The 13,599-nt window shown below is 42.7% G+C and overlaps 1 protein-coding gene across 1 annotated transcript in view; it reads right to left on the bottom strand.

Annotated features, from left to right (window-relative positions):
* Window positions 1–350: 350 nt before the first annotated feature.
* The window catches only part of LOC118556535 (serine/threonine-protein kinase 26-like), a 31,872-nt gene continuing 18,623 nt past the window's right edge, over window positions 351–13,599 (bottom strand). The window contains exons 7-13 of the mRNA XM_036147057.1: window positions 13,436–13,593; window positions 7,071–7,256; window positions 5,226–5,368; window positions 5,035–5,131; window positions 4,031–4,093; window positions 3,661–3,788; window positions 351–2,302 (exon numbers count right to left, since the gene is read on the bottom strand). Coding sequence (XP_036002950.1) covers window positions 2,287–2,302; window positions 3,661–3,788; window positions 4,031–4,093; window positions 5,035–5,131; window positions 5,226–5,368; window positions 7,071–7,256; window positions 13,436–13,593 — 791 coding nt within the window. The 3' untranslated portion in view covers window positions 351–2,286. The remainder of the gene's footprint in view (window positions 2,303–3,660; window positions 3,789–4,030; window positions 4,094–5,034; window positions 5,132–5,225; window positions 5,369–7,070; window positions 7,257–13,435; window positions 13,594–13,599) is intronic.

The raw sequence follows: 13,599 nt of genomic DNA, 5'->3' as shown, positions 1-13,599 counted from the left end.
CGAAATCCAGAGAAAGCTTCAAGCAAAGCATGTTTTCCACCTATGCTACAACACATTCAACAAGCAGGCAACTGTGATGGTTTGTTCTCTTTCTAAATGGTAAAGTTTTACAGTATTGATCTCCATGTCTTAAACATTCTTATAAGCAATTTTTGCAAAACGTCAGGAAGTTCTTACTTTGAAGTTCCTTCATGTAACACAAGGCTCCTGCAAACTTAACCCTTGAAACATCACAATTGTGACAAAATAAATGTAGACAGAAATTACTAAGGACAGATTGTACTAGTGTCAAAGATCAGCGTTCATTTGATCTTTAGGTTCTCAGTTGGCATTAAATTAATGAATCCATGTCAACAAGTGGTTTTTATGCTCCAAGTGAACAATTTTCCATCAACAGCATTACTGTGAACCCAAATGATATTGAATGTTTTCTAACATAATTTCTGTCCCAAAAACGGATGGGTATCGGCTATTAAAATAAGGCAATAAAATATATTTACATGAACCACCTACTACCTTGGCAGTTTAAGGCATCCAAAAAGAGGTAAAACACAGTTTTTTCCCCCCAATCAGGTTTAAATATTTATTCATAAAACTCTAAAGTCCAGCTACAAAAAAAAACTATGTTAATGTAAAATCTTACATCTGAAATTTTACAATTCCCCCTTTAACAAGCATTGTTAAATCCCTTATGATGCATATATACGTATATAAAAAGAAGCAAATTTACAGAGACCAAGCCTTATAGTGTCTTTGGTACAAACAGTCAGTAATACGTTTAATTACAGTTCCCAGCACTATCCTCGGGGAAAATGATAAATATTTAACACAACGAATAGTGTATAACTTTCTGACAACATTTCTCAACAGCGATTATCCAAACTCTGTACACACTGAAAGTCTGACTTTGGAAGACATTTCTTTCTAAATAACCTCCTGAATAAGACAAATCAAAAAAGCTTTCACAGTAAAATAATTGTACACAACCTAAAGCAAACACAAAAGAACTAAGCAAAAATAAGCCAAAAATATATATATGTAAAAAAAAAAACAAATCGGGATTTGTACCTACATATTTTTACTTCATTTACAGTAATACAAATTTACTAGTTAGCTTAAGAGGCTAATTAAGCTACTTAGCAATCTGTAGCAAGCCACTAGCTGCCTAGCTCGGCTAGTTTTAGTTGGCTTCACTCATAACCCTGATCGGTTGTCAAATATGGCTCTCCCTGAAAAAAAAAACCTGGACATAAAACTGTCTCAAAAATTCTAAAATATTTTAGCAGAACAAGCCTAGTTTGTTTTTGTGCATTTAGCTTTAATATCTTTGTTTTCTTTCTTCCTTTTTGGACAGTTTCTGTTGTAAGCCATAGGATCAAATTGACCAAATATATTGAAACAATATTGTTTTGGAATGTTTTAAAACATCAAGAGTTTTCACTTTGTCTACATTAGCCCATTTACCAGATAGCTTGAGAGGCTACATTAGCTAGCTAGCATTCTGCTAGCTGCCTAGCTCAGCTAGTTTCCATTAGCTCTCAAAAATGATTGGATTTTTAACCCTGATGAATTTTTAAATTGGACTCTCCCTGGGAAAAGATGAACATAAAACTCACAAATTTCAAAATGTTTAGGACAGCTTGAATGGCAAATGGCTAATTTAGGACATATTTTGATCTTCGTTGTGAAAACTGAGGTTAATAACATGGGTTATTCTGACCTTGACTGAGTTTTAGTTTAGGGAACTGCAATTAAACAGCATTACTGAGAACTCAAGACAAATGTATTGGCATAAGATCTGTCCCAAGTGCTACTGAACAAACATACAGACATTTACAAACTTAAAGCAAGTCAGGAAAACAAAAAGGCTACTGCTACTGAAGGACAAGAACCGTCTTCTGTGTTGTATTTCTAGTTTTGTTGAAAAAGGAATTGTTGAAAAAAGGGAAAGTCTTGCTAGAAAATGATTTAAAAAAAATGTAAGGCACATGATGGTATTTTCATAAATCTGCATATTTCTATACCCCCCCCCTCCCCACCCAAAAAAAGACCAAAAAACATCTGTATTTCAAATTAAACTAGAAGGGGGTAACATGTCCTCAATCAGCAGCAGTAAATATATAAAACATAGTGTATATATTACATTATTAGTGTGTGTTGAGAAGTGTGTACAAGGAGGAGACATCGCACTGCGAATCGTCTCCGTTTTCATCATTCGTCTCCGCACAGGGAGACAGTCTCTTCCTACTTTCCTTTAATTAATCCATCCATCCGGCTGTCCGTATATCAGTTTGTTGTATATCTGCAACAGAAGGAGATTTGGTGGATAAATTATAAGAATGATCCAGGTGACGGAAAAAAGAACAACACTAAACACTCAAAGGTGATAAGCATTTATTGGTTTTTGTTTCTACTTAGTGAGTTAAAAGGCTTTCTTGTATGTAAAAGTGTAGTTTATTTGAAAACTAAAGAAAGTCCATTTGTTTCTGCTTCTTAGTGATATCAAAATATTTAGCTACTAACTGCCTAGATGTGGGTTTTCTAAAACTAAAATGATAATGAACTTTCACCAAGCTAATGAAAGTTGTAAAGTCTGGTAACCGAAGCAGGTCTGAATTTATATGTTTATAATTTACCTTTCCTCGGTTGTATTTTGAATTTCCGCAGAGGGCTACAGTCCCTTGAGACTGTTCACCTACAGAAACCACAGGGTTTCTTGTGTCATTCCTGCAAAATGCGACTTAATGTCGCTGGTCTGTTTTTACAGACATTCTGAACATCTGTCTATGTTTTTGAAAACGTTGAACGGAGGAACAGCGGCGCAAACCTGTTCCAACCGGTTTCTAAACAATGGCTGGTTATATTGAAACACCAGACAATGGTTATTAATGCAATCACCAACACTGTTTAGAAATTACAGGTCTCTCTCCTAAATGATAATGAGATTGCTTATCCAGATTTAAAAAAAAGTAAATAATATTCAGGTGAGAACAGTGATTGGAAGTTCCAAAAAAAGTAAAAAACAAAGCAACTGGACTTGTCTTCAACTACGGAAAACAAGTCCAGTTGCTTTGTTTTTTACTTTTTTTGGAATGACCATGACCTGGATGACTGAGAATCTTCACCAGCAGTGATTGGAAGTGCGCATCCTAAAAAAAGTATATTGAAATCAGATCAAAAAGCTAATCTGACTTTTTTAATCATAGAAGCTCCACATTTCTGTTATTTTGTCTTAAATTATGGTGATTAAAACATAATTGACGCAGTATTTAAACATGATGCTAAATATATATAGACCAGAACTTTTTCTTCCCCCCAACAGAGACTTTTACTGTTTAAGAGATTGAGAAGTTTTAATTCCAAGATAAAAATGTTTTTTGAATACATTAAAAAAATGTGCCAGTTAGGTAGGGACATTATAGAGATGAGGCTCAAGAAAGACAGGAAGTGGAGAGTTTCACCCATAAGCTAACATCAGGCCCCTTTATAGAGCAAAGAAAACAATTAATTTTATTATAGAGACCCCAAATAAAAGCCTGAGCCTGTAAAAATGACAGCTTAAAGAACGAAGAGAACAAGGGAGGAGCAGGAGAGCAAATGATCAAAGCAGGGCACAGAGAGAGGAAGCCCATCCAGTGATGACGGAGGTGTTGCTGGTACCTGGCGATGATGTGCGTGACCATCCGGTCCGTGATGCCCGGACACACTTTCTCAGCCACCTGAATGTTCCTCTCCAGCTCTTCGATCGCCTGCCTCTGCTCAGATTGCTCCTTGTGCTGCAGCTTCAGCTGCGGACGAGCAAAAGGCACGAGTTAACGGACGCACGATCAAAGCAATTTAACTCCACCGGCCCCATCCTGGTGGACAACATTCATCACGGTAAGGCAACCTCGTTTCCTTACAGTAGACTATAAACAGCCTATAAAAAAAATGATGTCATCAACATGCTCGTTTCTGGTATGTTGTACGGCTAAGAGCCACCGAGGCTTAACACGGCTAAGTGAGCAGCATCCCTTGAAGGCATACCAACCTCAGAGAAGATGGGAGCGATGATTGTGGACAAACTGGAGGATTTACTCAGCTGGTCCTGGCTCTACGAAGACGAAGACAAAAAGAAACACAGCAGAGTTTATCTTTATGCAGCTCTGCTGACCTCATCGATTAATTAATTAGGCTAAGCTAAACTCTATTCTAATCAGCCATTCTGCCTCTGCCCATCATTTAGGACCACTTTTCATCTCGTGGGCCGAAACTGTCAAAAGCCAAAAGCATTTGAGGGCCAAAAAAACAAAAAACAAAAAAAAAAACAAGGAATAAAACAAAATAACATAACCAAACAATTGTGACTTTTTTTTTACCTGCTCTACTAAATATGATCATTTTAAATAATCAAATTAATCAGGTTTTAGTGCACCAAAGTCTGCATTTGAGTGAAAGTCACTGGATAGATGTAGTCCTATTTGAAATTAAAGAGAATGTGTAGTTATTAAGACAAATTTTTGTGTTGTACCCAACATTGAATTGGAAGTTTTTAACTTGTCTGTAATAATTATAAACAGTAAAGTGCTATTTGGCCCAAATCTTTCTCGAAATGCAACTAGGCGCGCACAAAATCAGCACAGGGGCTGCAAATGGCCCCTGGGCTGCACTTTGGAAACCCCTGATTTAGCTTCTGGGTGCGTAAACTGCAAAAACGGATCTAAAAACAAGTAAAATGTTCTTAAAGTTAGTCTATTCGTCTGTTATATGAGCCAGTAGATAAGATTATCTGCCAATAGAATGAGTATCTTTGCCCCTAAAATAAGATAATTAGATATGCTGCACTTGAAATAAGATGATGGAGATTAATTGTTCGTATTTTAAGTGGAAAAATCTCATTCCATTGGCAAATCATCTCATTTACCTGCTCAAATCAAGGACAAATGCACTCATTTAAAGAAATTTTTACTTATTTTTAGTTCTGTTTTTGCAGTGTATTTAAGTAGCCGACTTCTGGTAAAACCAGACTGCTGAATAAAAAAGGCGTAGACTGACCGTCCCGTTGAGAACCTTCCTGCCCTCCGGCTTCTTCTTCCGCACCGTGGTGAACGACCACTCGGGAGACTCGCTGTTCTCTTTGTTGCTGGATTCGCTACGCGGGAAAACAAACAGACCCTTGCTGGGTTATTGCGGCTCGCGGCCCCAGCAGCCCCGACACCTTTGAGCGAAGCTGCGGGTCGGCTCACCTGTCCGAGTCGTCGGAGCTGCTGTCGCTGTGGCCCGCCTCCCTCCACCGCCGGTACCGGTCGATCAGCTCGCTGAGGTAGGACGTCTTCTTGCAGTGCTTGACGATGAACTTGTGTTTGAGCAGCTCCTTGGCTGTGGGACGCTGCGACGGCAGAGAGGATACATTTACAGATAAATGTAAGAGTTTGCTTAGATTTAGAGAGGAAAAAGATCCATAAAAACAGACACGTGGCTGCATTCAGCTCTAGCTTTATGAATGACAACAAATCCATCTACCAAGCCATTATTTTAACATAAAAGAAAGGGAGGTCGTACTTTAGGCCACTAGATGGCAGCAAAAGCCAGCTTTAGCGGCACAAAACAAGGAAGCTGTGCTTTAAATACATAAAATAAAGCAGCCAAACTTTTCCTAACCCCAACAAAACTACATAAGATGATGGACTGACTAAGGGAGGAAATGATATTAGTTACTCCAGAGGAGCTGATTACCTGCACCTGAACAGTTTATGCTTAAAGTGCTTATTTAGTAAAGCTTTCATTTATTCACGTCTTTTCATAAACAAACATTGCATGCTGGGCTTTTGAACCATGTTACTAACCTTAACGTGTTAGATCGGGGGCTCCGCCTCCCCATTGGTCTGATCTTACATCTTAAATGACTCAGACTTGATTAAAAATCTAGATTTGAAGCTTTCATTATAAATATAACTCCAACTATGAGAAAACAAGACCTTCCAGCTACTGCCAGTGTCAAATTTCAGAGATTCATCATGTGATCATGTTCTGTCCATTTAATTAAATTTAATAGGGAAACTCATAATTCACACAGTGGCGTATTTCAATGAGTTTTTTAAATAGGCTATTAATAAAATGAGGATTTTTAACTGAGAAACGTGATGTTACGGCCGTCATGATGAAGACCAGAATTCTGTGACACCCTGCACAGGGAACACTGCAAAACCGGAACTAAACATAAGTAAAATGTTCTTAAAATGAATGTATTTTTCCTTTATTTGAGCAAGTAAATAAGATGATCTGCCAATAGATTTGCATTTAAAATAGTAACAACTCATCTCCATTGTCTTATTTCAAGTGCAGTATATCTAATTATCTTATTTTAGGGGTAAAAATACTCCTTCCATTGGCAGACAATCTTATTTACCTGCTCAAATCAAGGACAAAAACACTAATTTTAAGAACATTTTACATATTTTTAGATTCGTGTTTTGCAGTGAAGGCAAGCCACATAACGTCATTGTTTCAGAAGCTGGTCTTTTAAAGAGTTGTATCCAAGAAAGTTAATGGAAAGTTGAGTGGAAGGAAAAAGTGAGGGGATAATTCAGCTTTATCCCGCCAATATCCTATATTTCACTAAAGGATGTTTCCATACAGACTGTGGCTGTCGGTGAGAGATTAGCTGGAAAATCCCACCAAACATGAGACCTGGATCCACATCATGGCCGTCTAATAGCTACACTGCAAAAACGGACTTAAAAAAAGGTAAAATGTTCTTAAAATTTATGTTTTTGTCTTTGATTTGAGCAGGTAAATTGTATTATCTGCCAATGGAATGAGTATTTTGATCCATAAAATAAGATAATTAGATATAATGCACTTGAAATAAGATGATGAAGATGAGTTGTTCCTATTTTAAGTGCAAAGATCTTATTCCATTGGCAGATCATCTTATTTACCTGCTCAAATCAAGGACAGATACACTAATTTTAAGAAACTTTTACTTATTTCTAGTTCCATTTTTGCAGTGTAGAACAGGATCCCAGGTTTAGGTGCTGATAAGGGGATGAAGGTTCTTCAGATTCTAAACGTGTTGCCGTGTGACTTACAAAGGAGGGGTCCTTGTTGAGGCAGGCCTCCGTAAACTCCTTGAAGCTCTTTGAGAAATCTCCCGTCAGGATCGGAGGAGGAGATTTGGGAATGTGGAAGAGCACTCTCATCGGGTGCATGTCGGAGTTGGGAGGCTCTCCTTTGGCGAGCTCGATGGCGGTGATGCCCAGAGACCAGATGTCCGCCTGCAGGGAGAGAAGCAGGTTCTGTTTGTCACTGGGTTCCTACGCAGAGCTTCTGGTCCTCTCCCCTTAAAAACACCTTCACTGGAAATGTTTAGCAACTATTCCTACAGCATGGGGTGTTTAAATAAGTAATCTGCAAAAAAAACTTAAACATGGAAGGAAGGAAGGACTCGGGGGGAGGAAGAAAGGAAGGACACAAGGAAGGAGGGGAGGTAGAAAACAGGATGGGATGGAGGAAGTACGAGGATTCAAGGATTAAAGGAATGTAAGGAAAGAAGGACACAAGGAATATCAGGGGAGGACACTAGGACTAGAAGGAAGGAGGGAAGGAAGGAAGGATGTAGGAAAGGATAGAAGGGAGAAAAGAAACAAAGGCAGGAAAGAAGGCAAGAGGACACAAGGAAGCTTGGGGAGAAAGCTAGGACTAGAAGGAAGGAAGGAAGGAAGGAAGGAAGGAAGGAAGGAAGGAAGGAAGGAAGGAAGGAAGGAAGGAAGGAAGGAAGGCAGGATAGAAGGCAAGAGGACACAAGGGAAGATCAGGGAGGACACAAGGAAAGATCAGGGAGGACACAAGGACTAGAAGGAAGGAAGGAAGGAAGGAAGGAAGGAAGGCAGGAAAGAATGAAGGAAGGAAGGAAGGAAGGAAGGAAGGGTGTAGGAAAGGATAGAAGGGAGAAAAGAAACAAAGGCAGGAAAGAAGGCAAGAGGACACAAGGAAGCTTGGGGAGAAAGTTAGGACTAGAAGGAAGGAAGGAAGGAAGGAAGGAAGGAAGGAAGGAAGGAAGGAAGGAAGGAAGGAAGGAAGGAAGGAAGGAAGGCAGGATAGAAGGCAAGAGGACACAAGGGAAGATCAGGGAGGACACAAGGAAAGATCAGGGAGGACACAAGGACTAGAAGGAAGGAAGGAAGGAAGGCAGGAAAGAATGAAGGAAGGAAGGAAGGAAGGAAGGGTGTAGGAAAGGATAGAAGGGAGAAAAGAAACAAAGGCAGGAAAGAAGGCAAGAGGACACAAGGAAGCTTGGGGAGAAAGCTAGGACTAGAAGGAAGGAAGGAAGGAAGGAAGGAAGGAAGGAAGGAAGGAAGGAAGGAAGGAAGGAAGGCAGGAAGGCAGGAGGACACAAGAAAAGATCAGGGAGGACACTAGGACTAGAAGGAAGGAAGGAAGGAACCAAGGAAGGAAGGAAGGAAGGAAGGAACCAAGGAAGGAAGGAAGGAAGGCAAGAGGACACAAGGAAGATCGGGGAGGACACTAGGACTAGAAGGAAGGAAGGAAGGAACCAAGGAAGGAAGGAAGGAAGGAAGGAAGGCAGGAGGACACAAGGAAAGATCAGGGAGGACACTAGGACTAGAAGGAAGGAAGGAAGGAACCAAGGAAGGAAGGAAGGAAGGAAGGAAGGAAGGCAAGAGGACACAAGGAAGATCGGGGAGGACACTAGGACTAGAAGGAAGGAAGGAAGGAAGGAACCAAGGAAGGAAGGAAGGAAGGAAGGAAGGCAAGAGGACACAAGGAAAGATCGGGGAGGACACTAGGACTAGAAGGAAGGAAGGAAGGAACCAAGGAAGGAAGGAAGGAAGGAAGGAAGGCAGGAGGACACAAGGAAAGATCAGGGAGGACACTAGGACTAGAAGGAAGGAAGGAAGGAACCAAGGAAGGAAGGAAGGAAGGAAGGAAGGAAGGAAGGCAAGAGGACACAAGGAAGATCGGGGAGGACACTAGGACTAGAAGGAAGGAAGGAAGGAAGGAACCAAGGAAGGAAGGAAGGAAGGAAGGAAGGAAGGCAAGAGGACACAAGGAAGATCGGGGAGGACACTAGGACTAGAAGGAAGGAAGGAAGGAACCAAGGAAGGAAGGAAGGAAGGAAGGAAGGCAGGAGGACACAAGGAAAGATCAGGGAGGACACTAGGACTAGAAGGAAGGAAGGAACCAAGGAAGGAAGGAAGGAAGGAAGGAAGGAAGGAAGGCAAGAGGACACAAGGAAGATCGGGGAGGACACTAGGACTAGAAGGAAGGAAGGAAGGAACCAAGGAAGGAAGGAAGGAAGGAAGGAAGGCAAGAGGACACAAGGAAGATCGGGGAGGACACTAGGACTAGAAGGAAGGAAGGAAGGAACCAAGGAAGGAAGGAAGGAAGGAAGGAAGGCAGGAGGACACAAGGAAAGATCAGGGAGGACACTAGGACTAGAAGGAAGGAAGGAAGGAACCAAGGAAGGAAGGAAGGAAGGAAGGAAGGCAAGAGGACACAAGGAAGATCGGGGAGGACACTAGGACTAGAAGGAAGGAAGGAAGGAACCAAGGAAGGAAGGAAGGAAAGAAGGAAGGAAGGCAAGAGGACACAAGGAAGATCGGGGAGGACACTAGGACTAGAAGGAAGGAAGGAAGGAAGGAAGGAAGGAAGGAAGGAAGGAAGGAAGGAAGGAAGGAAGGAAGGAAGGAAGGAAGGAAGGAAGGAAGGAAGGAAGGAAGGAAGGAAGGCAAGAGGACACAAGGAAGATTGGGGAGGACACTAGGACTATAAGGAAGGAAGGAAAGGAGAGAAGGGAGAAAAGAAACGAAGGCAGGAAAGAAGGAATTACACAAGGGACAAAGGAAGGAAGGAAACAGACAAGGGGATAAAGGCTGGAAAAACTAAATTTTCCACATGCTCCTTAACTTCTTTTCCCACATTAAAAGCCTAAAATTAAACTCCACCCTTCCACTCCACCCGGGGAGCCTGTTGTCAGACGGATTAACCCGCAGCGACCATATGCCGCCCAGTGAAACCCCACACAGGGGAGACGCACACCAACACATGTGCTGCAGTAAAAACATAACGGTGGCAGACAGACGGCGCACGGCTCGGGTGTCCCGTCTTCTCGTCTTGCCGTGGCAGCGGCGCGTCGTCCAGGTGAGAAACAGACGTCCTCACACACACACAGCGGCGGCCTGGTGTCGCGTTACGGCAGGGTGCTCGCTTAACGTCCGAGCTCCGATACGATCAAACGCAGCCAGCGTCTGGCGGCAGGAAGCAGCAGACACGTGACCCCGTGGTGGAAAGAGGCGAAGAACCCAAACTTCTACAGGATCCAAACCCGATCAGACGCCTCTGAGGGACTCATGGTTGGTTCACAGCCTGCAAGCTCAACCCAAACCAAACAAGCCGGAAACAACGCGCTCTAACCTTTGGCACAGATTAACAGAATTAACCGGTGAGCGTTTGGGCCGAGAAACAACATCAAGTTAAGGAGAAAACCAAAGCAAGCGAGCTGGATTCCTCCCTCTGCTTCAGGCCGAACCCGCTGAGAAACTGGGATCAAACATTTCAACCTGTAATTTCCCACAAAACGTCAGAAACTTTCCTGCATCTCTGGTCTGGGTTTCTGAAAGTTTACTGACTCGGGGGGCGCAGCGCCTCCACGGCTTTATCCTGTCAAGACATTCCAGTTAAGTGGGTGAGAAAATAAAAATACAAGAGCTAACAGATGGTGAAACTACCCTCAAACCCAACTTTGTCGATTTATTTCCCTGCAGGACATATAACGCATTTTAAAAGTCGCCTTGCTGAAGTTCATACTGAGCATCAGAATGTGGGAGAGAACGGGACTTAAATGATTTTGAACCGGGTCGCTCTGGGTCTGATATTCTGGGATCTAAACACCAACATTGCTCTGCTTCATGGAGAATGATCTGAAAAAACAAAAATATCCGATAAGCGGCGGTCATGTGGAAGGAAAATGTCGTGAGGGGGTCAGAGGAAAGAGGTTTTTGACGCTAGAGACCACGTCGTACCACTGAGGTGAACGTTAGCTAACATTTAGATTTGCTGGTTCCCATTAATGTACTTCAGTTTTTTTCTTTAACTTCTTTACTCTTTATTTTACCTGTGTGTGTTTTTGTTTTTCTAAATTCCATAGTTAAAGGAACAACAGGTAATAATGACACCTGGTGGTTAAAACCGGAACAACACAAACAATGCCTTTCACGGAGAACCATTTACTCAACGGTCCGTTGCTGCTGTGAAACTGCGCTGGATTTTTATTTTCACAGGACAGGTCCATGATGGAGCTGCACAACTAATCACATTTGCATTAGAATCACAATTTCCACATCGCAGAGGTCTGCGATTTTTGGCTACGTAACAATTAATGGATAAGACGCGTCTTTAGTTGTCGGTAATTATGTTTAAAATGGGTTTTTCTCCACATGGAAGGGAAGAGAGTTGCAGCAGTGAGATAATCCGATTTTATTATTTGTTTTAGAGTTTATATTATCAATGCATTACCAGAAACCTTCAGGAATCTCACCACAGCATTAAATACATAACCTTGTTGGTCACACTTTATGTTCAACAAGAATTGACGTCCAGCTAACAAAGATATTCTTTTGAATAATAATATTCTGATTAATAAAAACAGTCAAATTTCTTGTTTTAAATAGTCCTCGTTTACAAACATCTTTATCTACATGCCCTTTTTGTTGCTTGTGGTTAATGCAGAGAAAAGTCAATATTAAACTGCAGTCGCAATTATGGTTGAAATAAATCGCAATTTTGATTTTTGGCAAAATTCTACAGCTCTAATCTATTAAGTTATATTCTGTCCTATTTCTGGTCCGCTTCTCTTACATGTTGGTGGAATGCTGCTCTTTTGCCAAAATAAAATACTGCGCTCTGTTGTGGGAACCCTGGGAACTCTCATGTGATTGGCTCAGGAACCAGGAAGTAAACACGAGCTACACTGAACTGAAGTGGTTCCTGACCGTACCTGTAGGTCTGAAAGGAGAAAAATGTGACTAAGACATTGTTGATGGAGAGAATTGAATGTTTATAGAGAATGTTGCTTCCATTATGGGTGAGAAATGAGAATGATTTAGGTTGATTTTACAGTAAATATCTTACTTACAGCTCCTATAACCTGTATTTCTTTCAGAAAATTGGACTTGGGTAAAAACAAATAAATAAATAACAAAAAGACTAACATGGATTGTAGAGGGCCCTTAAAATGTGCTTAAAAGCCACAGAGGCGACACTTTTATGCACACGAGAAGCACCGTGCATGCTCATCCTCGGAAGGGCAAATCTGAGCAGAAAGGGTTTTGTTCCTTTTGTAAACTTGTTCTGAAGGCTCGGGTTTTGCACAAGAGCCCGTCGTTGCCAAACCATCTGGCATTGCAACAAGTTGCAGTTCGTCTGCCTGCGCTTTAGAAAGGAAAGGAAACACCCTCCTCCTCCTAACGAGCCGGCTGCGCTCCATCCACCCATAAAAGCCGAATAAAAGCAGGCCTGAACCTCAGAAACGTGGCTGAGACGGATAATAAAACTTCTGCGCATATCAAACTACGCTTGCTCTAAATACAAACCGAGATTTTATAACTGTTTGATCATTTCAGAGCAACAAACGTAGGTTTTCACTCCTCCGACGTCAGCGTATTCCCATCACAGGCCACGCCGGGAGACGGCGAGCAACACGCCCTGCTGGATTTGCCTGGCTCTGGCTCACACGCCCTCTGCAGACGTCACCCTGCTTTGTGACGCCGCCCCGGCCTCTGTTTACCTCGCCATTCATCGGCAGGGCCGCCGCCGTTTGAAGCCGCCGATGAATGCGCGCGTTTTATCCCGAGATGGGCTCATTGTCGTATAAACACGGGCGTGCCGGAGGCAGCTGGCCCCCCCGAGTCGTCCGCACTCAACAAAAGAGGCCGTGGCGTGGAGGGAATCCCGGTAAACAGCAGAGGCTCATTATGTGCAGAGCAGAGCAGCATCAGGTGCAGCCAGACGGCCGGTTGGTGAGGGGGGGGGGGGGGGGGGGGGGGGGGGATGCAAATAAAAAATGCAAAACGACCCCAGAGACCTGCACGCCGCAGCAGAGTCGCATGGCTGGGGTTACTGTGGCAACAAGCAAACTAAGCGAAAAAGAAAGCAGGAAACGCCCAGAAGGACGCAGTTTATTTTTAGAGCGCCTCTCAACAAGAGAAAAAAATTATAAAAAAGCCGTAAAACCGACGTCGTTCGAAGCGAACGAGGACAGCTTGGCGAGTCGCAGCAGCTTCCTGGTGGAAGCGAAAGTAAACATGCGATGGAAGGGAGCAGCTTTATTAACCGGCTGCTGCTGCTGCTGGTTAATAAAAAGAGGCCTCAGCTTCAGATTATTTATTATTCGTGTGGTGAAATGAAGTCCTAGCGACACAAAGGAGAAACGTCTGACCTTTGAGTCGTACGCCGACTGCTGGATGACCTCCGGCGCCATCCAGAAGGGCGTCCCCACGAAGGTCTCCCTCTTGATCTGCGTGTCGGTGAGCTGGCCCGCCACGCCGAAGTCGGCCAGCTTCACCTCGCCGTGCTCGGACAGCAGGACGTTGGCGGCTGCGG

Source organism: Fundulus heteroclitus, chromosome 14, assembly GCF_011125445.2.
Source record: "Fundulus heteroclitus isolate FHET01 chromosome 14, MU-UCD_Fhet_4.1, whole genome shotgun sequence".
Taxonomy (NCBI): domain Eukaryota; kingdom Metazoa; phylum Chordata; class Actinopteri; order Cyprinodontiformes; family Fundulidae; genus Fundulus; species Fundulus heteroclitus.
The sequence above is the reverse complement of the archived record's forward strand: the minus strand, read 5'-3'. Positions and strand labels throughout refer to the sequence as shown.